The sequence below is a fragment of the Panthera onca genome, chromosome D4 (assembly GCF_046562875.1).
Source record: "Panthera onca isolate mPanOnc1 chromosome D4, mPanOnc1 haplotype 2, whole genome shotgun sequence".
Lineage (NCBI taxonomy): Eukaryota > Metazoa > Chordata > Mammalia > Carnivora > Felidae > Panthera > Panthera onca.
Genome location: NC_138351.1, coordinates 92,532,114 through 92,557,966, shown reverse-complemented (window position 1 = coordinate 92,557,966; position 25,853 = coordinate 92,532,114). Strand labels below are relative to the sequence as shown.

The 25,853-nt window shown below is 65.1% G+C and overlaps 1 protein-coding gene across 4 annotated transcripts in view; it reads right to left on the bottom strand.

Annotated features, from left to right (window-relative positions):
- The window catches only part of VAV2 (vav guanine nucleotide exchange factor 2), a 166,345-nt gene that overhangs the window by 4,027 nt on the left and 136,465 nt on the right, over positions 1-25,853 (bottom strand). For 2 of the 4 annotated variants that reach the window (XM_081790974.1, XM_081790973.1), the window contains exons 9-27: positions 24,987-25,086; positions 23,940-24,035; positions 23,213-23,281; positions 21,502-21,588; positions 19,633-19,718; positions 18,779-18,911; positions 15,999-16,108; positions 15,000-15,101; positions 13,013-13,101; positions 10,760-10,776; positions 9,896-9,917; positions 9,306-9,433; positions 7,960-8,034; positions 6,588-6,640; positions 5,560-5,676; positions 3,320-3,407; positions 2,250-2,373; positions 1,539-1,625; positions 454-608 (exon numbers count right to left, since the gene is read on the bottom strand). In XM_081790974.1, the coding sequence (XP_081647100.1) occupies positions 454-608; positions 1,539-1,625; positions 2,250-2,373; positions 3,320-3,407; positions 5,560-5,676; positions 6,588-6,640; positions 7,960-8,034; positions 9,306-9,433; positions 9,896-9,917; positions 10,760-10,776; positions 13,013-13,101; positions 15,000-15,101; positions 15,999-16,108; positions 18,779-18,911; positions 19,633-19,718; positions 21,502-21,588; positions 23,213-23,281; positions 23,940-24,035; positions 24,987-25,086 (1,738 nt within the window). The remainder of the gene's footprint in view (positions 1-453; positions 609-1,538; positions 1,626-2,249; positions 2,374-3,319; positions 3,408-5,559; positions 5,677-6,587; positions 6,641-7,959; positions 8,035-9,305; positions 9,434-9,895; positions 9,918-10,759; positions 10,777-13,012; positions 13,102-14,999; positions 15,102-15,998; positions 16,109-18,778; positions 18,912-19,632; positions 19,719-21,501; positions 21,589-23,212; positions 23,282-23,939; positions 24,036-24,986; positions 25,087-25,853) is intronic. The other 2 variants (XR_014135996.1, XM_081790975.1) reach the window with 2 other exon arrangements.

Sequence of the window (25,853 nt, the reverse complement as noted above, 5' to 3'; positions counted from 1 at the left end):
CTGGGTGAGTGCTGACAAACCCGGTCAAAGCCAGGGGGCCCAAAAGGGGTACAGGAATAAGGGGCCATGGAGTGCTGCAAGGTCATGGGGTAGACAGGGAAGGGCGTCCTCAGGCAGAGTGGGTGGGAACACAGTGTGCCCCTTCCCGTCTCCCCAGCGTGTAAGGGAGGCCAGTGAGGACACCTGAGCGCCCTGCTGTGGTCCTGCGGCCTCTCTGCCTGCAAAGAGGGCTTGAGTACGTGCAGGTAATGTGGAGCGTGTGTGTAAAACACGTCCCCCTGCGGTGGCCACAACCACAGAACGGGACCGAGCACAGATACGGGGCCAGACAGGCCTGGGTCCGGCTCCAACCCGGGCAGCTCGGGTCTATGGCTCAGAGGGGGCGTCACGGTGCTGGGGCAGGTACGCTGAGGTGCCAGCCTGCCCCAGCCTGGCCCGGGCTGAGCCGCTTACCCGTCCGTTGGCCTCGCCCTTCCACCAGCCCTGGTCCCCGCCAATGCGGCTATATATCTTCACCAGGTCGCCTTCCCGCAGCGAGAGCTCACGCATATCCCGGGCAGCAAAGTTGTACCTGGCCACGGCCGTGCCGACGACGCGGGGTGTGAACACTGTTGGGGGAGATGGGCAGCGTCACACAGCCGGCGGGGGAGGGGGGGCCAGCTTGGTCCCCCCCGGTGCCCGGCCCCGTGCCCAGAGAGGAGGGCTGTCCGGCAGAAAGGCTCTGAAGGGACAGGCTATTCTCCAATTCCACCCAGACCTGCAGGCCATGGCCCACGCGACCCTCCCGCGAAGGCACTCACGCCGTGTCACGGCCAACAAATGTGATCGTGGGCTCAGAGCAGGTGCTGAGGTTCTGATCACTACGACTCGCGTGGGCCCCACCCCTGCATGCCCGGTGCACGAGTGTCACCTGCCCAGTGGTCACTCAGCTGACCCAGCCTGCGTGCTGACGCAGCACCTGGGGCCAGACCCCAGGGTGCCGGTGCCTGGCTTCCAGGTCCCCAAACCAAACTGGACACGGGGCTGGGCCAGCTCGGCCGGGGACCCAGGAGTCCTGGTGGGCAGGGGACAATGACCGTGGTGGAGGGGACAGACGCAGCGGCCAGGGAAGGGCTCTGACTCTGGCAGCGGAGGGCCAAGCAGTCGGGCCCAGCTGAGACCCAGTCCCCCTGTCTCCAGGGCCCGCCCGGGGGGGTGCGCCGGGGTGATCCCTCTGTCACCCTGGGGGCGGCCACCCGGCTCTCCGCCGCTCCCAGAGGCAAAGCCCTCAGCGAGCGAGGGGGGGGCTGGGGGGTGACAAGCTGGGGGGTGGCCGTCGGGGTGAGCGCGTGAGAGAGGTGACGGCGGTGAGGAGGGTGGCACCGAGCCTGACCGCGTCCTCCGCCCTGTCCCCGCCGGCCAGGCCGTCCCTTCCCTGTGCCTGTGCCCTCGGCCCTGTCCCGTGCCGGGCTACGGGCAGCTGCGGACGCCTTCCGGCGGGGGCTGCGGGCCGGCGGGCGGCAGGCCGGGCCCCCCCACGCCCCGGGCACCAGCGGTACCTGACCAGAAGGGAGCGGAGGAGCCCTGGGAGGCAAAGCTGAGGCCCTGAGGACTGAGAAAAGAAAAGTTGTAGGAGGCGCAGGAAGCTGCAAAGAGGCGAGAGAGAACGTGAAAGGGGCACGCAGGCAGAGCGCAGGGGTGCGGGGCCAGGCCTGCCGGGCGGGGCTGCCCCTCCCGCCACCTCTCCTCCGGCGTGTCTGAAGCCACCTGTCCAGCACTCAGTAGGTGCGCACTCAAGGGCCCGTCGTGGGCGGGACTTCAAACACGCTGGGCCCACCCCGCCTCTAACTCCAGGTGGCCTCAAGCAAGTCGCTGCCCTGTCCCCGTGGAGTCCTGCCCGCAAACGAGGTGCCAGATCTGGCTCCCTCCCAGTGAGGACCCCGGGGGGGCGGGGGGTCAGGGAGGGATCTGAGCGCAGGTGGGACCTGCCCCGTTCTCACCCCACGCCGACCCCCGGGCAAGGGCGCCAGGACAGGGAGCAGCAGTCCAGAGCTGGCACTCCCTACCCGTCACAGGGACCACGAGGACACCCTGGCTCGGGGGGGTGCTTGTGATGGCCTGGGGGGGGGGGGCGCCTGGGCCAGTGGCTTGGGTCCCCCGGGAAAGCCTTCCTCGAGGGCAGGTGGGCAGCGAAAGCCAGGGCCGTGGGAAGCGGGCAGAACGGGCACCTCCGGGTGAGCACCGGTGTGCCGGGCGGGTGCGGGCGTTACCTGGGGACCGGCTGGAGGCCCTGGAGGCCGCGCGCTCCCGCGACTTGTAGGGGTACTTGAGCGTGGTATCCAGCTGCCTGAAGCTCTCCTTGAGCGAGTGGCACTGATAGTACTCCACCAGCTCCTACGGGACACACGTGCTCACTGCCGCTGTCACCGCCTCCAGGCAGTCCTCCCAGGCGCCCTGGCCTCCCTCTCCCACCTCGGTTTCACTTGGGGGACTTGTGTTCTGGGCCCCCGAGGGCTCCCCGCTCCTGCTCTCGGCCCAGCACGCCGCCCGCCCAGGGTGGGCGGTCAGAACCCGAGGGGCCCCCGAGCCAGTAGCTTCCCTCCAGCTGTTGCTACAGAAAAACCAGGGGCCGACGCGGAGGATGGCGCCGGGATGCCCCGACAGCAGGGAAGGGCTTCCAGAAAGAACAGCACGCGCCAGAGACCGAATGCCCTGCGATTTCCGGCGTGGGGAGGAGAGGGCTGTGCCAACGGGGAAGGCTACCTCGCGGAAAGTATGCGAACGTCATGGGCAACAGTTCTGTTTCAAAACCGTAGATACGAGCCACACCCCAGCCATTGTGACAGGTCGAGGGGCCCCGCCTGAATGCGAACACGGGGTTTTGGGCGGGGCAACTGGGGACATGTCTCTCTACTTTGTGCTTTTCTGGGGCCACAGCGGCCTCGTCTAAGAGCTCATGTCATTTAGGAAAGACACAATAGGCCTAATTTAAAAATCACGTTAAGAACTGTGCCTTGGGGCGCCTGGGGGCCGGGCTGCGGGGCTAGGCGCTGGCGGGGGTGGGGGGGGGGTGGGGGGGGTGGTGGCTGCAGTGACGCACGGCAGGCCAGGCCAGGCCCTCCCCTCACTGTGCCCCGCGGTGAACCCACCGGGCCCTCTGGGGGCAGAAGCCTCAACGCAGGGGCTGTGACCTAAGTGTCCCAAGGTGCCCTCCAAACCCAGTTCCCTGGATCTTCCCTGGTGGCGGGAAAGTGCAGCCTACAGAGGCCATGGCGGCGGTGGGGCACCCGGGCCCTCCCACGACTGCAGGCCAGGCCGAGGGAGCCACGGGATCACCTACCAAGAGGCTTTCAAACTTCTTCGCTTCTGTGATGTGGATCCAGCTGTCTTTCTCCACCACCTTGATGTGCTTCACTTCATCATTGAACCTGGGCAAACACGTGGGCCTTGGGGTCACCACTCGGGCCACGTGGCCCCCAGGGGTCCAGGCTTATTACCTGTCTGCCCTCGCCTTCTTACCCTCAGCCCCCAGCCCTTCTGGCCCACCCCCTCCTGGGCCCCTCCAGGGTCAGCCAGCAGGGTCTCAGGCCCCATCCAGCCCACGGGGGCCTCCTGTCCTGGGATTCTGCTCATTCCCCTCTCTGCACGGGGGACGTCATCCTTCTCCGTTTCCCCGTCACCTGGCGAGGCCTTCACAGCTTGGTTTATAAAGTCCAAGGTCTGACCATGGCCCCCTGAGGCCCCAGGGGAGCAGCCCGCCCAGCTCCGATGCCGCCTAACATTGTCCTCTGCACCCTCCACTCCAGCCGACGGGCATCCCCAGACAGGCCACACGCACGCCCGCCAGAGCTGCCCCTCTGCCGGGAAGGCCCACCGGGAAGGCCCACCCTCCCGCCATCCTCCCCTCCTGAGCTCGAGTCCTCAGGTCTCAGTTCCAATGTGACCCTGTCGGAGAGCCTCCCTTCCCCCCCAAACACCACTCCAGACGAAGACATCACGGGAAAAGGAAACACACCAACACCTCTACAGATGCAAAAGTCCTCAGCAAACAATCTCTCCCCACGCGTACGTCTATATAACCCGAACAGTTAAAAGGACCTCACACCACAGCCAAATGGGACACTCCAAGAACGCAAGGCCGGTCTCACAACCGGAAATCAGTTAATGGAATAAACAACCGGCAAATGATCAGGTGCCGGCTGGCCAGCATCCTCTCCCGAGGGGCCTCCGCCCACTGCCCACTGTTTCTCAAGGGTTCAAAGTCGGCCGTGCACGCTCACCGCACCCCAACTCCTTGGGCCGGTCTCAGCCCCAGGGGGAGCCCTGCAGGCCAGCCACACAGAAGGTGCCAGGTGAACTCCTATCACTCCTATCTGGCGAGTGATATCTCTGTCACCTCCCCCACAGACCTGCCACACGGTCCACACCCCACTTCCTCCCAGGGCCCTGCTGAGGCCGTCACAGCCCCACCGCACGGTCACACCTCGCGAGGCCCCCCTTGGCCACCGCGGTGCACCGCAACCTCAGCTGGGGAGCAGGCCCTGCCTAGCGGGTGGCCTGGGCCGTGTCTGCCTGTTTCACCGGACGTCTGTCCCTCCCAACGCCCGTCTTCCTTGTTCTCTGTACTGTAGAACCAGCGTGCTGGTTTCCGGCTCCAAGCGTTTGGGGAAAGGCTGGGGCAGATTCCGACCTCCAGCAATCCCACCTCTGGGGGCCTTCAGCGCCCGTCTGCACAGGGGGACCCCGGCCCTGGATGAGCACGGGTCCCCACCCACCGTCCTCTCTTGGATTTGGAACAGGGGAGGGGCATTCTCGCACACACACATGCACACAGGCGTGGTGGCCGACCGCATGTGAGGGCTGTCCCCTCAGGCCGGGCTCTCGGCCCCCACTGGGTCCAGGTGCAGAGGAAGGGGCTTGCTAACGCTGGGGTGTGAGGCTGGGAGGGGCCTGCCCCTGGACACAGGCCACCCTGTGGGGCAGCACACAAAGCAGACTGGACCTTGGGGGTCACCACGGCAGACAGACCCCTCTATTTGCTGGCCTGTGGGCCGTCGGGGGGCCTGACCCAAGATGCCCATCTCGTGGGCGTCCTAGGCCGAAGGTGGCCGCCCACCGGTCAGATTCCATCTGTTGAGGGGGCGGTGGCCGACGGTGCACGAGGGGGCGGCCGCTGGGCAGGAGGACACCCAGGCCAAAGGCTGAGGCCACAGGCCGCAGCGGTGTGACCTTCCCCTTCCCCCGAAGGCCACTGGTGCCGGGAAGTCCCTGACCTCGTATGGCATCCCTGCCCCGGCCCCGTCCCACTCTGCACCTGAGCCCGCGTGGTCCCCGCAACCCGAACAACGGGGGACTGAGCCCACGGGGTGGCTTTGGGCGGGACATTTTCACCCACGTCCCGGGCCAGCCACGTGGTGCAGACCCACAGACACTCTCCCGTCTCTAAAGTGTCCTGCTTTGGGCAATACGGTCCATGGCCACTCCCAAACCCAAAGAGCACAGGACCTAGAGGGACGTGGGCTCCGTGGTCCAGAGTGGCCCCGGGGCGGGGGGGTCTCCCTGAGTGGGGCCACCGCGTACTTGATGCTGATGGCAAAGCGCTCCGCCTCGGCCGGCCGCTCCCTGATCAGGTAGGTCCCGCTGGCGTGCGATTTCAGCAGGTTGTCTGTCTGCTGTCTCTCCATGTTGCCTGCGAACCTGGCGGGTGGGAGGAAGTGGACGGTTAACACCGGGACAGCCGAGGACGCCCAGGCCTCGGCGACAGCGCTGACCTGCATAAGGAGCCGTCCGGGGACGAGGCTGAGCCCCTGCAGGAGGGGCTGGCGAGGGGGGGATCTCCGGACCCCAGACCTCAGCCCGGCCCCGAGGGCTTTGCTGCAGAACCCGGCCTGCGAGAGGCGCCCAACGCAGCACGTGCATTGGAGCGCATTTCTGGGTTTTCGCCGTTGAAAACGCGGTAACACATAAAAGCCCACGTGTGGGGTGGACCCGCGGCATCTGCGACGTGGAGGGAGAGGCCAAGCCCACGTGCAGAGGCCGGGACACCAAGCACACAAGCGTCACGCCGCTGGGCCCGTGGGGCGAGCCCCGAATGCAAATCCCAAGGCCAGATGCTCCCGGGGTAGGAGTTTGCCCGCCGCTCGGGGGCCACCACAGGGCGCAAAGCACAGGGACCTACTACCACCGAGGCCGCCCCGGAGCGCCCAGTGGGCAGAGCGATAAAAGCTGGACCCCGAGGCCGACCGGGGTCTGTGCCCCAATCCTAGAAAACCCGGCTTCGTGCTTTTGTCCGTCCAAACGGCCCCACTGTTCTCCTGGAGCGACAACATGGGTCAGCGTGCAATTGTCAACAGCCTTAAATACACCGCTTTCGTATAGTTTCTACGACAAAGCACCATTAAACTCACGTTAAAAAAAAAAAAAAAAAAAGCTTCGTTCTCTCCGTGACCTTTTAGCCGATAGGAACACCTGTCCTGGGGAACAGAACACCCCCCCCCCCCCGCCAGGCTCCCAGAGACACACAGCGAGAGAGGGCTCAGCCACCCTGGGGCCCCGCGTCCCAGCCTGCTCGCGGGCAGTGGGGAGGGCACCGCGGCTGACCCACTCACCAGGGATACTCCGTGTAGTCGATCTCCCGGGAGGGCGGTCGGCTGACGGGCGGCTGGCAGGAGAGAACACACACGTTAATGTCCCCCCAGGGGCTGCCCCGAGTGGGGCCAGAGGGCGCTTGTCATCAGTGACCCGACCCTCGAGCCCAGCACTGGCTACCAGGGCGTCTGTGGACTCAGCCCTGGAGCCACTGGATGGGGACGTCCCTAAGGGCAGCAGCCGGGACTCGCTGTCCCTGAGGAGACGCTCAGGGGGTTTGACTGACTGATGAGACTGAATGAACAGCAACCAACCGACAAGGCACTTATCCCCCAGGGAAGGGGTGACCAAAGACCGCAGGAATTTCAGAGCAGTGTCAGGGGGTACAGCCTACAGCTGAGTTCTCTGCCACAGATGGGTTCACAGCCCCAAAGGCATCCAGGCGGCAGGCCACACTCAGGCCGGGCAGCCCGAGACCCCACGCCTGGCCTCCCCTCACCGTGCCACAGGCTGGGCAAGGCCCTTCACCACGCAGATGGGGAAACTGAGGCCCCGGGCAGGGCCTGAAGGCTATAGCAGGGCTCCTGTGCTGTCTGGGACCCGCCTCCTGCTCCCTCTGGAGAAAGTTCCCTCTTGTACTTTTAAATGCCTTTGGCGGGGGGTGGGGGGTGCGTCTGGGGGGCTCAGTCAGTTCAGTGTCCGACTCTTGATTTCAGCTCAGGTCATGATCCCAGGGTTGTGGGATCGAGCCCCGTGTCCGGCTCCATGCTGAGCCTGGAACCTGCCTAAGATTCTCTGCCCCCTCCCCCACTTGCTCTCTCTCTCTCTAAAGATAAATAAAATGAATGAATGAATGAATGAATGAATGAATAAAATGCCCTCTTGGGGGGTGGGTAGAAGTAATTAAATTATTCAAGGCTGACTGCGTGATGTCTTCTGTAGCAGAGGAAGGCGTGGTCCACACTACTCGGCCGAAAGAAAGGCCATGCTGCCTTTTTTCTAAACACCCTAAAGTCTGGCTCTGAATTCTGACGTCTGCGGGAGTCTTCTGCTCCCTGGGGGCTGTACAATGGTCCCAGAAGACGTACAGAGTCCCCAAAATTTGGAGAAAGGCAACCTTCTTGGTCTTTTGTCCATTACGACTGCTGCTGAAATGCCCGTTTCTGTGTTTCTAAAACTACGAGAAAAGCAGCACCCAGCCCCCTGCCCCTGGCCCCCCCCCACCCGTCCATCTGCTCTCCGGGCCCAGTCCTCAGCTCTGGGGCCAGCTCACAACAGCCACTTAGCAAGGGCGTCCTGAACGAGCCCAGACGCTCCGAGTGAGGAGACAGCCCGCAGAGCCCCCAGTCTCCTGGCCACTGAGTTCCAGAAGCTTCTGTGCAAAGTGCTCACCCTTCCATCCACGGGGCAGGGCTTCACGGACGAGCTAGGAAAGTAGCCTGACTTTCTGGTCTGCACCAGCCGACCCTGGAAGGAGACAGATGATGGGGGCCGGGCCTGGCCAGCAGGAGTGCGTGGGGTGAGTGGCTTAGCCTAAGGACTGGGCGAGGACAGTTCCCAAGAAGACCGTGCATTGGTACCGCTTTCTGCCGTAGCCTCAGCTGACCTTATGACCGTCAGGCAGGAAGGCACGTGGTGTCCCCACTTCACAGATGGGAACGCTGAGGCCCGGGGTTGGGGCTAGAGCCCCGCCCCCAGCTCTCTGCTCTACAAGGGTATTTCTACACGGAAGGGGCGCGTGGACGGGTGGAAGGCAGACGCTGCCTGGGAGGGTCTGCAGGGGCCGGGGCTCAGCCTTTGTTCTCCCCTCTGCCCGGGACAGCCTCCCATGGTCCTCCAGGCAGCTCCGCCTCACCCCCCCCCCCCGCCCCCATCACCTCAGCAAAGCCCGTCTGCAAGGCCACCCAGAACCGATGGCTCTGGTGACACACGGGGCAGGGAACCGGGCAGCTGGGGTCAGAGTGGGACAGAGACTTTATATCACAGACACCCTTCTGCACCTTCCGAATCTCCAGTTCTGTGAAGCCACGGTCTAGTACAACAAATTCATAAGTAAGTATGTAGTGACAAGGACCATCACAAAACAACGATAACAGCCATGATAGTAACGGGAACCCTGACAAACGTTTGCTCTAAGCAGGTCTCGGCCACACCCCTGGTCGCCCAGGCTGGGCCGAGTGTCCCGGGCTCCCCTGAGCGCTGGGGCTTGGCAGGGTGCCCAAGGGCAGGCGGGCGAAGAAACGCTCCTCCTTTGCGGACCTTTTAACCAGAACAGTTCTGTGGCTCAGAACTGTGAATCATCACGGGACACTGTGTCCCCGTCTGTCTCTGCTCCACCAGGTGGCACTTCTGGGGGGAAAGTGGTGGGAGGGTCTCGGGCATGGCGTCCCCCTAGGGCTGACCTCAATCGGTGCCTGGCTGCCTCATGATAACAGTGGGGGGCAGAGCTGGGGCGGGGTGGGCAGGAGGGTGGGCGCAGCCTTGGGGAGGGTGTGCCGGACACAGGCGGCACACGGGAGGGGACACAGCACTCCCTTCCTGCAAAAGCAAACGCCGGGAGGAACGCAGGGCTGGGGACCCCCAGAATTCCCGCCTTGGAGGCAACCGCGGTCCTGCCAACAGCCTACTTCCCTCTCCCCGGGACGGTCCTTCACCCCCACACCTGCCCCTCCCCGGTGACAGGACTCTGCGCATCTGCCCCAAGGGGCTTCAACCCCCTCCGGGTCCCCAGGACCCACCTCCCACCATTGAGACTCGGGGTCGCCCCTCAGCAGCTCGATCACATCACCCGTCTGGAAGGTCAGCACTGGCTTCCCAGGGGGAGCAGGGTTGCCATGGTAATTCTGCACGGCCACCATCTTGGGACCTGCGGATACAGGGCAGGAGGGGGACCCTCGCTCAGCAACTTGGCCCATCACGGCTCCGGCTGCACCGCTCACGAGGCCTCCCGCCCTCAACGGCTAAAAGCCACGTTCCTATCACGCGGCGCAAAGCAGGGGGGATGAGGACACGGGGCACATGGGGAACACGGCCAAGTGACAGTGGAGGTGCTGTGAAGCCCACCCTGCACAGGGAGGGGGAGGGGGTCTCCGGCTACAGCCCCTCCCTCCTGAAAGGACCCCAACTCTTCTCTGCAGCTCTGTGGCTCGTCGGAACCTGATCGGAGGGATATAGTTATATACGGAGACCGGGCCGTAGAGGGAGCACACTCCCTGGGAGCCTGGAGTCCGGAAGGCTGGGCCAGGCTGGGGGAGGCTGGCAGGTCACCGTGGCCAGGCCCGGCTCCCAGAGTGACCGCTGATAGAGGGCCCGGGTCCCACAGACTCACCCGGTCCTGCTCCAGAGGCGTCCTGTGAGGGCAAGGACAAACCACGGTGATCAGGGAGGGCGGCCAAGCGTCGCCACTCCCTGCCCCCCACACCCCCAGAGAGAAGGGTTGAGGCAGGAAGCGGGGGGGAGGTGAGGGACACATCCGGACACCCACAGGTAGATGTGACACTGGTTCACTAGGACACCCCCCCCCCCCCATTCTCACTTACACCCTCCACCATTGTGCCCCTCCACAGCCCTGGGACATCCATCCCTTCCTCTCCCATCCCTTTGCATTAATTCCTACCTCCTCCAGGAAGCCTGCCCTGACCACGCCAGCCCTGGGACCTCCCTGCTCTGAGCCTGGAGCTTGTCATCTCTCTCTGGGACATGTCCTGCTGCGTGAGACTAAATGCTATGTCTTTCCTCCTCCATGAGGGTGTTTTTGTACCCCCCCCAAGGCCTAGTAAGCACCCTCTAAGTGCTAGTTAATTTGACCAGATCCCACAACTGGGGCGAGACGTGATGTCCACACCCCATAAGTGAATTCAGGGACGTCATCCTTAAGTCAGCTGAACAGAGGGCTCTAAGCCAGGACGGGGGGCAGGTGGGCAGACGCATGTCACAAGCCACCAGGCAAGCAGAGTCGGGGGGGCGCTGCCTGGCCAGGGCGATGGCTGTCAGGGGCCTCCAGCTGGCTGTGCCCGGGGACCCACGAAGGAAATCAAAGGCCCCCGGTGACCAACAGTGGCCTGTGTGCTAGCCAGTGTGGCCCCGGGGTGGGGGAGGGATGATATCAGGAACCACAGGGTGTTTTGGGCTCAGGCACACGGGCCGTGTGGGGCACGGAGCAGCGGGAGGAGAACAGTCTTAGAAGACTCACCAGGTCCGCAGGAGAACCTGAAAAGGAAGCGGGAGACGCATTGGCAGGCAAGCCACCAGCCCTGGGGGAGCTCCCGCCCGCATAGCAGGAGCTGCCCGGGGTGCCTAGGTGTAAGCAAGGCAAAGGTCAAGGCCGCTGGTTGCAGACATGGGTCACAGGCACACACAGCAGGTGACTACAAAAGTCTCTCAATTCCTTCCGCTGGCGAATTCTGAGCTCTGGCTTTAGGGGCCCCGCGGGGGACCCCAGCCTGGCACACAGGTTTCCTGTGTGGGCCAGGTCTGCTCCGACGGCCGAAGCTGCCTGAACCACTGGGGCCCACGTGGGCTCAGAGGCAAAGTTCCCACCACCGATCAGTGATGCCTGCCATGGCCGCGTGACAAGAGATGTCAGGACACGTGCTACCTAGTGGCCGGTGTGCTCGCTCACGGGCATGTCAGATGGAAGGCAGGTGTTCCCAAGATCCTTTCTGCCTGCCTCGGGGTGACCCCAGGGGAGGAAGTAGTCCCAGGCTGGACCCCAGCCATCTGACAAGCTGGGCCACCAGTCCGCCACCGGACAAAGCAGGGACCACGATGCCTAAAGTGCGTGGCTATGGTGACCTCAACGCCACCCGACACGCACGTGGCCGACTGCTGTGGATAGTCGCCGACAGCCTCTGCAGAGCAGAGGCTACAGACCCTGTGGGCATCGGGCGGGGAGGAGCGGGTGATGCGTAGCTGGCACCCACACAGGAGGAGCCAGCAAGGCTTCCCACGGGAGAGGCCCTCTGGGAGTGGCCAGCACCGTTCTGGGACATCCTGGCCCCTGGGGCAACAAAGAGTTAATCTGCCTTTCCTCGGGTCAGGGGCCCAGCCCGGAGCCAGAGCTGACGAAGGCCAAAGAGTCCTGTCCAGAGCCCAGGCCCGGCACGAAAGGCCCGAGTACCAGCCCAGCTCAGAACTCTCCGGAATAAAACCAGGCACCCACCGCAGGCTTTTAATGACATGGGGTGGCTGGTCATGAGAACTTGGGCTTGCAAAAGATACGAAACTGCCCATCTGGTGACACCCCAACTATAGGCGTTATGAAAAACACACACACATAAGAAGAGACTGGGCAGGCGGGCGGCCGTGCGTCTGCAGAGGGAAAAGGGGTCCGTGAACGGCGGTGAGTCTGTCTGGTGGGGTCGTGAGGAGGTCATCTTCTGCTTTACACTTCTCTACTTTTCCCACGTTTTCTATGGGAAATGACTGTTTAATAACCAGGAGACTAAAAACCCAGAAAGATTCATTTTAAATCAGAAAAGTTAGAAGGAAATAATAGATCAAGATACCACCTTTGTTTTTTTCTTGATAAGTTCAGGGGCGATATTTACTTTCTTCTTTATTGTGTTTTTTTCTCCCCCCCCCCCCCCACCCTGCCCCAAATCTTTGGTAAGTAAATATGTTACTTTTAGGATCAGAAAAAAAAAAAAAATGCCAGAACACATGAACTGTCCCGTCAACTAATGTGATGGGCACGCTGCCACCAGAGGGCGGTATCGAGAGGCAAAGCTAAAAAGCTGTAGTTGGCGCCTGTGGACTCTGGCCATAGCGGTTGCAGGCTGGGAACTCCCCAAAATTCACCCCCCGCAGGAGTCCGGCTGATATCTGGGCAGGTTCTGGTCCCTTCTCCTCCCTGAGCCTCAGGCTCCCCCCCTGACCAACGGGCACGGAGAGAACGAGAGTGCTGTAGGTGCCGTGCCTGTGTGTGCACACGTGTGCACGTAAACCGTCTGCTGAGGGGGCTGTCGCTGTGGCTGCGGAATGCCAGTCCTCTCCGGGTGCAGGAGAACCGGGGACAAGGGACAGTCATGACCGATGTTTCCCTGTGGTAGGCAACTTGCACGCACCTGCCACGAATGTTCTGTGCCCGTTTGGGGTAGAGAGTCTCCAAGTTGTAAACGAGTGGGGCAGTGGGGTGGGGGAGGCAAAGAGGCGGAGAGAAATTCTGGAGCGCCCCAGGAGGGAAGGCCCCGGCAGGGGACAGCCCACCGGCTGGGCCTCTTCGTACTGTGTGACCCGGGGCAGGTGTCCTCTCCTCTCTGGGCCCCGGTTTTCTCATCTGGTCCCGGCCCCAGGGGGTCCCCGTGGTGGGAAAGGAGAGCGTGTGAAGGCAGCCGGGGCCCGGAGGGAGGTACCAGGGCAGCTGTGAGCCATGGGGCCCTTCGCTGGGAGCGGGCAGGGGGCCCCGAGGACCAGCCCCCGGGGCAGGGCAGTGGCCGCTACTCACTGATCTTGCAGGGAGGCGTCACTTCCAGACATTCCTTGTGTGCCCCGACACCACACTTGGTGCACAGGTACCCCTGGTAGAAGGTACCCCTGAGCAGGGGGAGGGTGGGGCGTGAGTCAGACACAGCGCCAAGGCCAAGGCCCGAAGTCCACCAGGCCTGCCCTGCCCGCCTTGCCATCTGCCCCTCGCACGACGCGTCGTCCCTCAAAACCCCAGGCCCCCAACGCCCTGGTGCTGGCTCTCCGCCCAGACCGCTCCCGGTCCTGTTCCTGCCATGCCGCAGAGCAGGCCCTGGGCACCCACAGGGACAGCCACGTTCCCTCCCGGCTCGATCCGGAACACCCGACGGACGGATCTAGTGACACTGAAGGGACACTCCCCAGCCCCTCTGGGCCCAGCACGGCACTGGCCTGGTGGGTGGTAGGTGGTCGGGGTGACGGGACATTGGACGGACACAGCACAAGGCTCCCCTGAAGGCGGGCTGGGGCTGGGGCTGGGGGAGGGGGAGAGGGGCCGGGACGGGGGTGGGGCGGGCTGGGGCTGGGGGAGGGGGAGAGGGGCCGGGATGGGGGGGGGGGGGCGGGCTGGGGTTGGGGGAGGGGGAGAGGGGCCGGGACGGGGGGGGGGGTGGGGTGGGGCGGGCTGGGGGAGGGGGAGAGGGGCCGGGACGGGGGGGGGGGGGGCGGGGCTGGGGTTGGGGGAGGGGGAGAGGGGCCGGGACGGGGGGGGGGTGGGGGGTGGGGCGGGCTGGGGCTGGGGGAGGGGGAGAGGGGCCGGGACGGGGGGGGGGGCGGGCTGGGGTTGGGGGAGGGGGAGAGGGGCCGGGACGGGGGGGGGGGGCGGGCTGGGGCTGGGGGAGGGGGAGAGGGGCCGGGACGGGGGGGGGGTGGGGGTGGGGGGTGGGGTGGGCTGGGGTTGGGGGAGGGGGAGAGGGGCCGGGACGGGGGGGGGGGGGCGGGCTGGGGCTGGGGGAGGGGGAGAGGGGCCGGGACGAGGGGGGGGGGCGGGCTGGGGCTGGGGGAGGGGGAGAGGGGCCGGGACGGGGGGGGGGTGGGGGGTGGGGCAGGCTGGGGTTGGGGGAGGGGGAGAGGGGCCGGGACGGGGGGTGGGGGGGTGGGGGGTGGGGCGGGCTGGGGCTGGGGGAGGGGGAGAGGGGCCGGGACGGGGGTGGGGGGGGTGGGGCGGGCTGGGGTTGGGGGAGGGGGAGAGGGGCCGGGACGGGGGGGGGGTGGGGGGGGTGGGGGGTGGGGCGGGCTGGGGTTGGGGGAGGGGGAGAGGGGCCGGGACGGGGGGGGGGGGTGGGGGGGGTGGGGCGGGCTGGGGCTGGGGGAGGGGGAGAGGGGCCGGGACGGGGGTGGGGGGTGGGGGGGTGGGGGGTGGGGCGGGCTGGGGCTGGGGGAGGGGGAGAGGGGCCGGGACGGGGGGGGGGGGGGTGGGGGGTGGGGGGTGGGGCGGGCTGGGGTTGGGGGAGGGGGAGAGGGGCCGGGACGGGGGGGGGGGGCGGGCTGGGGCTGGGGGAGGGGGAGAGGGGCCGGGACGGGGGGGGGGGGGCGGGCTGGGGTTGGGGGAGGGGGAGAGGGGCCGGGACGGGGGTGGGGGTGGGGGGTGGGGGGTGGGGCGGGCTGGGGTTGGGGGAGGGGGAGAGGGGCCGGGACGGGGGGGGGGGGCGGGCTGGGGCTGGGGGAGGGGGAGAGGGGCCGGGACGGGGGGGGGGGGGCGGGCTGGGGTTGGGGGAGGGGGAGAGGGGCCGGGACGGGGGGGGGGGGGGGCTGGGCCAGGGGCTGGGGGAGGGGGAGAGGGGCCGGGACGGGGGGGGGGTGGGGGGGGGTGGGGGTGGGGCGGGCTGGGGCTGGGGGAGGGGGAGAGGGGCCGGGACGGGGGTGGGGGGGTGGGGGGGGCGGGCTGGGGCTGGGGCTGGGGGAGGGGGAGAGGGGCCGGGACGGGGGGTGGGGGGGGGTGGGGGGGGGGGCTGGGCCAGGGGCCTCACCTGAGGAACATCCCGCAGGCTTTGCAGTTGGTGGTCTTGTCAAAAGTGTACATCTGGAAGCTGTGGTGGTTGGCATTGGCTTTGTCTGGCTTGATGTTTGACCTGACGGGAGGGAAAGAGGGCCGGGCTCCCTGAGCTCCACCGAGGCAGCACTGCCCACCTGGGGACCAGCCAGGCTCAGGAGCGGGAGGCCAGGACTCACGGCCCGGACCGGCCCCGACACCCCGGGCAGAATGAGGATCTGAGTGGGGGCTTTAAAACGGGGCCGCGCTGGCACGAGAGCCTTCTGGGAGGATGGCAAGGGGCTGTGTCTAGGCGAGGGTTTGTAGGCAGGTGCGGGATTTGCCACAGCTCAGCCCGATGTATACTCGGAGGCCTCGCTGGACGCAGACCTGAAACTGAGGGTCTGAACGGTGTACTGACCTAAGTACAGATGGACGACGGGATGTGACACAGTAAGGCCAGGTGTTCGAGACGGAGCCCGAAGTTGTTTACAGGGAGGGGAGCGCACCTGCCCGGGGGCCCCCAGCCTGCCTGGCTGCAGGACCCACGTGCAGAAGGACCCTGCCACTCTGGCCTCCAGGTCTGCTGTGTCTGGGGACCCCCTGATCACCTCTCTCTGTTGGACGTATTGAGGCTCCTTCTAGATTTCATGGAGAAAGAGCCCCGTGCCTTCACAAAAAAGTGACCATCCACCAGCCTGTAAGGCCCTGAGGACCCGGGTTACCGGGAGTCCATTGGGCACGGAAGCCGTCCCTGGCCGCCCACTGCTCTGCTGGGCACCTGTGCCAGGCTGGGCCTCAGGGGCCTCAGGCTGTCCCAGAGGGAGGCTCTCCTGCCCCAGGCAGAGTTTAACGCAGCTGGGGTGCCACCGAGGTGCGCCTGGGGTCTTGGTGTGACAGAGCCTGCCCCAGTCTCTGGGTGTTTGCAATACCCCGGTCTGCGGGGGTCCTGGCTAAAGCCCACCTGGGGCTCCGCCGCGGCCGCCCTTGAACTCACATGGCCATCTCAAACTGTTCCATCCATTTCCGCTTCATGTCCTCTGTCTTGCAGAAAAACTGGAAGCCCTGCTTTCCTTGGAGGTGGATTAGATAGAAGCCGTAGGACCACTGCGGGAGGAGACGGGGCACCAGCTCGCAACTGGCATGGGCTTGGGCACGAGGACACACACGCACGCGTGTCCAGGCCGCCCGTTCCCGCACCTGCGTGCACGTGTATGGTGTACCCATGCCTGTGTCTGCACGTGCACACGCATGTGCACACCCCTCTCACGAGATGTCCAGGACCCCTCTCCTACCCCCTCCGAGGTGTGCCCTCGACTGAACTCTCGGTGGGTTCAGCCAGGGCCGTCTCTAAGGCTGGAGCTGGGTCCCCAGGGAGCCTGTGCTCAGAACGGGCCTGCCCACTTTCAGTTCCTAAATGTGATGCTAAAAAACTCACTGCTCTGAAGTAAAAGAACAGAAACCAAACAAAACAGAAGGTTGGAGAAGGCCGTGGGCTGGCGGGGGGGGGGGCTGCAGCAGAGCCAGCCCACAGCTGCCCTGACCACCCACCAGGCCTGGCCATCTCTAGGGGCTTTCTAAGAGGCCCAGAAAGAGTGCGGAAAGTCTGAACCCATTTGTGTTAGAAAAAATGGAGGAAGAAAGAAATGAGGGAGGGAGGAGAGGGGAAGGAGAGAAGGAAGGAAGGGGGGAGGGGGGAAGGGAAGGAGGGAAGCAGGGAAGGGAGGAGGAGAGGGGAAGAAAATAGGACAGACACAGACTGAGAATACACAAAAGCCCCGCCCACTGAAAGACCACCTGTGGTCCTTCACCAGGAGGGACCTGGGGGGGGGGGGGGGGCGGGGCCAGGGCAGGCAGGTGGGCCTTCCTTCCTACCCTCTGTAATGGCATTCTTCATCATGAATGCACACCACCTTCCTGATGAAGACACCGAGGGCCTGACCAAGGAAGAAGAAAGCCAGGAGCCTGGCCCTGGCCCTGCTCAGGCCCACCTGGGGCCCCCACTCCCGCTCAGGCTCAGGAAGGAAGGGCCGGCTGGGCCCTGAGGGAAGGAAGGCAAAGGAAGAGGGCCCGGGTGCTTACCATTTTCCCATGAGACTAGGAAGCATGAGGAGGAAAAGGGGAGACAGATGGTTAAGAGATTCAGCCTGGACCTGTGCTGGGCACCGCAGCCCTGGGCCCACCACTGCCAAGGGCAAGGTCCTGCCTCCCAGAGCCAGGGGCTGGGCCCGGGGACTGTGCCTTCAGCCCCGAACCCTGGGGAACTGTTTCAGACTTCGGGTGGGGATGAGTGGTTTACCCCCAATAGCCCTTCCAGAAGGTATCTACATTCTGTACTGCAAGCTCTGAAGTCCAGAGTCTGGAATTTTCAGCACATTGGCTCCTGGTCCCCAGATCTAGCCTGGGATGCACACAGTAGGTGCTCAAACACTGAATGCAATAGCCTCCGAACCAGACTGAACCAGGGCGGGTGGCAGCCCCACCCCAGCAGTCACGGCCCCGCCCCCAGTAGTCATGGCCCCACCCTCTAGCAGCCATGCCCTCACCCCCAAAGGCCAAGCCCCACGCCCAGCAGTCACACCCCTGCCCCTAGCAGCAGTCATGGCCCCACTCAGCAGCCATGCCCCGCCCCCAGCGGCCCCGCCCTGCCCTAGCTGCCAAGGCCCCACCCCCAGCAGTCCCACCCCACCCCTAGCTGCCAAAGCCCCACCCCCCCGCAGTCCCACCCTGCCCCTAGCAGCAGTCATGGCTCCCACATCAGCAGCCATGCCCCGGCCCCAGCGGCCCCGCCCTGCCCTAGCTGCCAAGGCCCCACCCCAGCAGTCCCACCCCACCCCTAGCTGCCAAAGCCCCACCCCCCCGCAGTCCCACCCTGCCCCTAGCAGCAGTCATGGCACCCCTCAGCAGCCATGCCCCTGCCCCTAGCAACAGTCGTGGCTCCCACATCAGCAGCCATGCCCCGCCCCCAGCGGCCCCGCCCTGCCCTAGCTGCCAAAGCTCCACCCCCAGCTGTCCCGCCCCGCCCCTAGCTGCCAAAGCCCCACCCCCAGCGGTCCCGCCCCGCCCCTAGCTACCAAAGCCCCACCCTCCAGCCCCGCCCTGCCCTAGCTGCCAAAGCCCCACCCCCAGCCCAGCCCTAGCTGCCAAAGCCCCATCCCCAGCGGTCCCGCCCCGCCCCTAGCTGCCAAAGCCCCACCCCCAGCAGTTCCGCCCCGCCCCTAGCTGCCAAAGCCCTACCCCCAGCTGCCAAAGCCCCACCCCCAGCAGCCACGACCCCACCCTCCAGAAGTCATACCCCCACCCCCTATAGCCACAGCCCCGCCTCAGCTACCACAGCCCCCTGGCTCGTCTTCGTCTTCGTGTCTGAGGACCCACAGTGAGGCCCGCTCGGACCCCTCCTCCAAAGGGAAGGCCCGCTTACTGCAGGGGGAAGGTGGGCTGGAGTCAGATGGCCATGGTCTCAGCTTGGCTCTCTCCAGAGCCCCTCTGCATTCCCCTCACCCGGGAACCATGATCCCAGGGGCGTCCCCGCCCCGAGAAAAGTCAGACAAAGGGCCAGGGAAGTGCCGGACTTGGTACGGAGTGAGCGTGCTGTCCTCACAAGTCAGAGTGACCAGAGGGTGACAGAAGGGAAGCCCCTGTCCGCACTGCAGAGCCACCCAGTCAGCATCAGTGCTGACCTCCGCCCCGGCTCACGCCGTTCTCAAGGCCTCCCCACGACTCCTCCCTCAGCCCAGAAGGCTGCCGGCCACCGCCACCAGGCGGCCCAGGGCCCACCTTCTTGACGTCCTTGTTGTTCATGGGGTCGTCGGTCATCTTGTGGAAGAGCAGCTCGATGACCTCCTTCAGCTCATAGCTGTAGCCCCTCCTCTTGCAGACGATGACCACCTTGTCAAACAGGAACAAGTACCTGGCCCAGCAGTGCAGCCAGGGGGCCCGTCAGTGCGGCCAGCGCCCCGTGCTCCGAGGCCCCCGACAGCCAGCGTGCGGCCGGGGTGGGCAGCAGGAGGGCTGATCCCTCACTGACCCGGAGCCCCACCCCTATGCCTGGCTCACCTGCCATCTCTGACCGCCCCCTGCCCCCCGCTCCCCCACTGGCAGGTCTCAGCTTCTCCATACAACTCCCCCAGGAAGCCCTCCTTGGCTACCTGCCCCCATGGCCCAAGGGTCATACGGGTCCTGAGGCCCCCACGCTCCATCCTCCACCAGACCGGAAGCCTTGTGGGGGCAGGATCCCTATCTACCGTGACCCCAGCCACAGCCCCAGGCCTCGCACAGAGTAGGTGGTGTGGAGGGCTCTGAACAAGCAGGGGCCGTGCGAAGCTAAGCCCTCCCCTGCAGTCACGCAGCAGGGAGCTCGCGCAGCCTCGCTGCCCACGCCAGTCCCGGGGAGCCTGGGAGCTCGCGCGCCAGGGCCTCTGGCTGCCCCCTAGCCTAGCCCAGCCCAGTGCCGGCCGCGGGCAGGGCGGCCACTGGCTGGTGTGGTGTGGACGGTCTCACGAGAAGGAAGGAAGCGACTGAGGCAGGACACAGGGCTGACCGGGCACGCGCTCCTTCCCCGGGAAAAGCCGCTTCCAGCCCGCTGGGGAGCGGGTGCCCGACCACCCCGGGCTGCCACCCTGCCCGCTCACCTATCTTGCTTCGTGTGGTTGACTATGGACCGGACCTTCAGTTCCCCGTCAATCTTCGGCCTCCCGAACTCCTCCAGTTTCACCTGCTGGAAAGAGAGGGCGAGGCCGTGAGCCCCAGCGCCGGAGCGGGGCGGGCGCCCAGGCGGGCCTGCCTCCCACGGACACGGGAGGCAGAACCGAGGGATGGGAGCCTGTGCCTCCCGGCTGGTGCGCGGGGCAGGGTGGGAGGGGATGGCGGGGGAGGACCGGGCCCTCCCCTGGCCCCGTGGAGCACTCCCTTCAGCACGGCGGGAACAAGGAGCCATTGACGGCGTGGGTCAGGGCAACGGGAACAGGCTGCTGTTGTGTGCGGCCCAGAGCAGGGCCCTGGGAGGGAGGGCCGGGGACACCGAGCTGAAGAGAACAAACGGCGCCTATCAGACGGGGGCCAGCGCCGCGTCTGCCACAGGAAGAGGCCTCGAGTGGAAGCCCTCTCCGCTCTGCCGAGATCTCATTTCGCTGGGCTTGTATCTCCACCCCGCTTTGATTCAGGGAGGGCGCGTCGTGACGCGTTCCCTGCGTGGCTCACAGAGGAAGGGTCTACCCACGCCGGAGAGGGGAGGAGGGAAGTGCTCCGGCCCGTTGGCGGGGCCGTGGCCCTGGCGCTACGACGGCCGGTTCTCTGTGAGATTCCTGAATTCTGCACGAGCTGCCGGGCCGAGGCGGAGAGCCCGGGGGGGGGCGGGGGGGAGGGAGCACCCACGCGGCTGCCAGCCCCGGCCCGCGTCCCACCTCTGATGTGCCGAAGCCGACGGACCACATCCACCTGCCGGTGACGGGGTCCGCGGGAGAACCGCAGGGCCGGGCACGCGCCCGGCCCAGGGGACGCTCCAAGCTGCTCAGCACCGCTGTTTCATTTTTGTTATTTAAGGAACACGATCAATCACATGTAAAACCTCTTTAAAAAACACCCCAAAACATCGGTGATCAGGTGATCCCAGGGGAGGACCCCGCTGGGCACTTAGCACCACTGCCAATGGGCTGGGGCACATCTACCCTTCACCTCCTCGGCCCTCGGCATTTTTCTCTTTCTGAAAAGACAGAAAGGTGGGGTTGCTCCATAACGCTGTTTGGCAACATCTGTTCTCAGCTGACCACACATCAGGAACGTGTCCCATGCCACACGTGTGTACAGGTGGCCTGGTGGGTGACGGACGGGCCAAAGGCATCCAGGGGCTGCTCTTGCAAAAGTTTCTGTGTTGATTTGCCCCTGACGGACTCACCCGGACTGTGCCCAGTTCAGGAACCCGACAGTGAAAGTGGTTCTCGGCCAGAGTAACTCTGTACTCGGGGGACATCTGGCCACGTCTGGGCCCCCCAAGGGAGGGGTGCTACTGACACCCAGAGTGCCCGGACAAGGGGTGCTGCTCGAAATCCTACAACGCACGGAACAGACCCCAAAACAAAGAATGTTTCCAAATGTCAACAGTTGTCGGGGTGCAGAGAGCCTGGTTTAAACATTCAGCAGATCTCGGGGCACCTGGGTGGCTCAGTCGGTTAAGCGAGTGTCCGAGTTTGGCTCAGGTCACGATCTCCTGGTTTGTGAGTTCGAGCCCCGCGTTGGGCTCTAGGCTGGACCCCAGAGAGTCCTTGGTCCAGGCCGGGGGTGGGGTGGGTGGGAGGGGTCAATACCATTCCTCCCCAGACCCTGCCCCTCAGCGAGCGGGCCACCTTCGTGCCCCACAGAGCGTGTGGGGTGGGTGAAGTGTGCACGGACAGAGTGTGTTCACCCACCTGCATACTGAACATCAAGATCGTGAAAGTAATTTCTAAAATGCGTGTATACGGTCGTAATTAATCTCCACGCTTTGGAGAATCAGCTACACTTACCAAGTTTTCTATACAACTCTGAAATTCACTGATTTTCTTCAGGGTCTCCTTGTCCCGCTTAACTTCGTTTATGTACATCGCCAAGTCCTGAAAACAACGAGGCGGGGGAGGGGTTGGCGGGCTGCCAGCCACCACAGCTGGAGGCCTTCGAGACCCCACGGGGGTGACACACGAGTAAACTAAGGCAGGAGAGGTAAAACTGACCCCAAACGGCACGTGTCCCTGGGCCAAGAACCCCAAGTCCCTGCCTCTTAGGACAGTGTCTCTCTGCCCTGTCACTCGACCCCCTTCTAGCTCGGACAAAAGGAAAACAGTCAGTGACCTAGACTTGACCAGCCCGCTTCTTAGCTCTTGGGAAGTGGCAAGGCCCCGAGAGGCCCCGAGCTCCCGCACAGCCTCACAGAACTGGGTGACCCCGAGGTCTAGCTCCGGCCGTCCATGTGCTGCTGTCCTCCCAATGGCCACCAGGGGGCGGTGCCCGCTGCAATCCAGGCAGCCGGCCCTGACTGGGGGCCAGAGACCCAAGCCCAGCAGGGGGACGGGCCGCCTTGGGTGGAATCCCTGAGCCAGGCCGAGGTGGGGAGCCGGATCCAGCCTCCAGCACCTCCTGCCTGCTCCTAGAAGGACCCCACTGGCGGGGCAGAATCTGAGACCCCGAGGCAGAAACGTTACAGGATAGGCCTGGCTCATCAGCGACACCCCCCAGCACAGACCACCCAAGGGCCAGGGGACGGGGTAGAAGCCACAGATGGAGACAGAAGGCAAAAGGAAGCCCAAAGCCCAGAGGAGACAGAGGTCAGGTGTGCACCCTGGGAGGTGCTGGGGGTACTGTCCCCCGACCCTGGCCAGCCGCAGTGCTGAGGGGACCCATCCCGTGCTGGGTATTGTGCCCGTCCTGGGGACCCAGGTGAGCGTGATCAGGGGGCAACGGGCACAAAAGGGGTGACAGCCGTCCCCAGGGGTCAGAACCGTGTGCGGGGGGGGGGGGGGCAATCATCCTGGGAAATGTCACCTTGCAAAGACTAAAGATGTACAGGCCATAGCCAGGTGACAAGGAGAAGATCCAGCCTGAGCCAACAGAGATAGAAAATGATGGGAAACGTCATTTTGGCCTGGGAGTGGCCACACTCACCTGGAATTTCAGGCATTAGTGGCAAACACAGCCGCAAAGCTAGGCGTGCGTGTCTGTGGAGGCCCGTGTGCCCGGACGTGGAGCCTGAGCCCGACTCGGTGGGCACTGGGAGCCATAGAAGGCTTTTGAGCAAGGGGGTGGCATGAGCTGAGCTCTCCTTCCAGGGAGGCTGGGTGGAATGGGCGTTTCAGAAGCAAAAGCCACAGGACTGGGCAGTGGGCAGCCCAGGCCAGATGGCCCAGAGCGAGTCTAGAGCCTGGGAACTGGCAACAGCTCTGATGGACGGTCGGGAAGCAGGAGGAAGGCAGGCCCAGGGAAGGCACCGCGGGCTGGACAAGGTTAGGGATCTGGACACTTGGGGCAAGTGCCTGAGGCTCCCTCTACCCACCCTCCCTGCCCATGGGTGCGTCCCACCCACCGCCCTGCCCCCGCTGTGCCTCTTGTCTTTCCAGGAAAAGCTACATCTCTGGTCCCAGAACAAGGCTTGTGAGTGAGCCCGACTCCAGTCAAAGGACACAGACCGGGTACCTGCAGCCCCGGGTTGGCCGGGCCCCTCCCTGCCTCAGTTTACCCACCCACCTGCATGGCTTCTAGTGCTTCTTTGAGCTGCTGCCTCTCGGGCCGATCCGCGGAGTGGCTCAGGAGTTCCTGGATGTGTGGGAGAGGAGTGACGGGTCACCGCTCGGGGGTGCCGGCCTCCGCCCCTCCTCCCACTGGGCACAGGGTGTGGGCACAGAGCAAGACCCTCGGGGCAGACTCCCTGCGCCACCCCCCCCGGCCCCAGGCTCTGCTCTGGCTCGGCTGCCCAGCCCGGCAGACAGACAGCAAGGCCCCTCCCAGTTGACACACTGCCTCAGGGTGAGGGGTCCCCAAATCTTGTGCAGAATGGCAGGGACTTTAAGGCCGCAGGGTAACTGGCTGATTCACTGAAGAGCCTCACACGGCACAGAAACCAGTCTCTCTGGCGAGTCTGTGCACAAGGGCTTCCTATTTCCACTGCTCTCCTGCCTACCAGGAAGCTCAGAGTCTGGGTCAAGGCATCAAGGACAGGCCATCTCCTAGTCCTGGTCCGAGGACATTCTTTGGTTTCGGTTTCCCGGTTCTCTTACTGATTCCAATCCCAGTTTCCCTTCGCACGTTTACTGTGATGAACGTTCCTAATACAGCCGCACGGCTCGTCTGGACAGATTTGCCTGCTGGCTTCTCCATTACGCTGGCCCACCCGGGCCCCATTTACGCCCCTGCCGGCCACCGGGCCCCAATCCCGCTCCCCGGGGGCGGCCGCGGAGCTCGCACACCGTCTCACCTTCAGGAGCAGGTGATACTTGAGCACCCTCTGCATGGGGACCACGAGCAGGTCCTGAAGCTTAAACTTCCCGTCCTGGACCTTCAGAGTGCATTCCTGGGCAGCGGGGGGAGCAGCGAGGGGATGACCGACATCCTGGCCCGGACCGCGATCCCAACGCTCCCACCCCCAGCCGCGGTGGGGGGCAGACTAAGCCCTGAACTGGGGCCAAGTGTCTGGTCCTGGCCTGGCCGGGGTCCCCAGCCCGGCAGCGTCTCCCAAAGCCCCTTCCCAAGTCAAGTGTGTGCAGAAGAGGGGTGGGGCTCACAGCAGGCAGGCGGGGGGCCCAGCCCTCTCTGCAGCCTCAGGAATCTGCAGTGGCCACGCCAGGGCTCTGGGATTCTGAGCGACCCCGGCGCTGACCAGGTCTGCCCGAGACCTCCAGGGAAGCCAGCTCACACCATCGCGGGGCCACCCTCAGGAACCAGGGGCTCCCCACCGGTTTCCCGGACACACAGGGGCACCATGCGTCTCCAAGGGACGTCCTTCCCAGTGTCGCTACAGCAAAGGGACCCTGAGCCAGGATTCACTCTGGAAAGGGTTTGACTGGCCAAATACACCACGGGACCCCCAGCCTCGGGGAGCAGCTCAGGTGCCCCTGACAAGGGGGAGGGGGAGGGGGCCTGGAGAGGGGCTCACGTGGGAAAGTGGACAACTGCCAGAGACTGGCCCTGAGCCTGGGCGGGGAGTGGGGGCAGGTGACGAGAGAGGGGGTCTCCTTGGCTTCCAGCAAACGTCTGTCACCCGGGGTCCCCGAGGGGTCTGCCTAGGCCAGCACAGGGGCTCAGTCACAGCCCCTCGCCGAGCCGGATCGGGCCCCAGGGGGTCTGCCTCTGCTGCACCTCCCCCTGCCCTCCCCACCCCAGCAAAATGCCGAGGAAAAACAACCACCATCCCGCCAGTGCCCTCACGTCCACCTTCCCGCAAAACGGGCAAGCGAGGGGCCGGTGAGCTGCAGCCTTGGAGACGCAGGGACAGCGGGGGGGCCAACCGCCAAGCCCCCATTACCTCGACCTTCTGTCGGAAGTCCTCCCGGCTGGCGAGGAGCTGGTTCAGCGTGTTCTGGGCGTGCTCCATGTGGCTGCAATATTCCCCGTAGATCAGGAGCCTGGGCAGTGAACACACACACGTGCACAGTCAGTGACACGCTGCGGCTCCGGGGCCTGGGTTTAGATCCCCGTGGAAGGCACAGCAGGGGATCGGCAGACCTGTCCCCCACCCCCACCCCACGAGGCAGCTCCTCACTCGGTAACCTGCTTCGTGGTTCCGTTCTTCCCATGTGGCTGCCTCCCCGCCTCCCGAAATGCTGCCAGGCCAGGGGGCTGCCAAGACGCTGGGGACAGGGGGCTCCCCCACGCTCTCCGGACCCAAGGAAGCCCCCTTCTGTGGTTCTCACTGCCACCCCAATCCTGCCCCCGGAAAGGCCAAAGTCAGACAGGAGAGAAGCCCCCTGCCTCCCCCCCACCCAGGGCTGGGGGACCCCAGGAAGGCTCAGACTCCTCCTGCCTGTAGGTCTGAGCACGGAGGTCCATCCTGGCTCTGCACCTGCCCGGGGTGGTGGCCCCTGAGGTCAACCCTTGTTGCTTCCATGTGATGCCGACGCTCTCCGCCGGGGTCCTAGGCACCCCCTTTCTCAGGGCAGAGTGGCGTCAGCCCCAAACGCCCTGCTCCACACCTGGAAAATGGGCATGGCCCCCGGGCCTCGGGATGCTGGGAGGAGCCTCGGGCCCTCTCTCCTCCCCCGAACACCCTCCAACACCACGACCGCCCCCCCCCCCCCCACTTCACAGACCGGAGCCCCCGGCACTCTCTGGGCCTTGGGCTACCGGCCTGAAACTTCATCTCCGAAAGCCTTGTCACCCGACTATGGGCTCG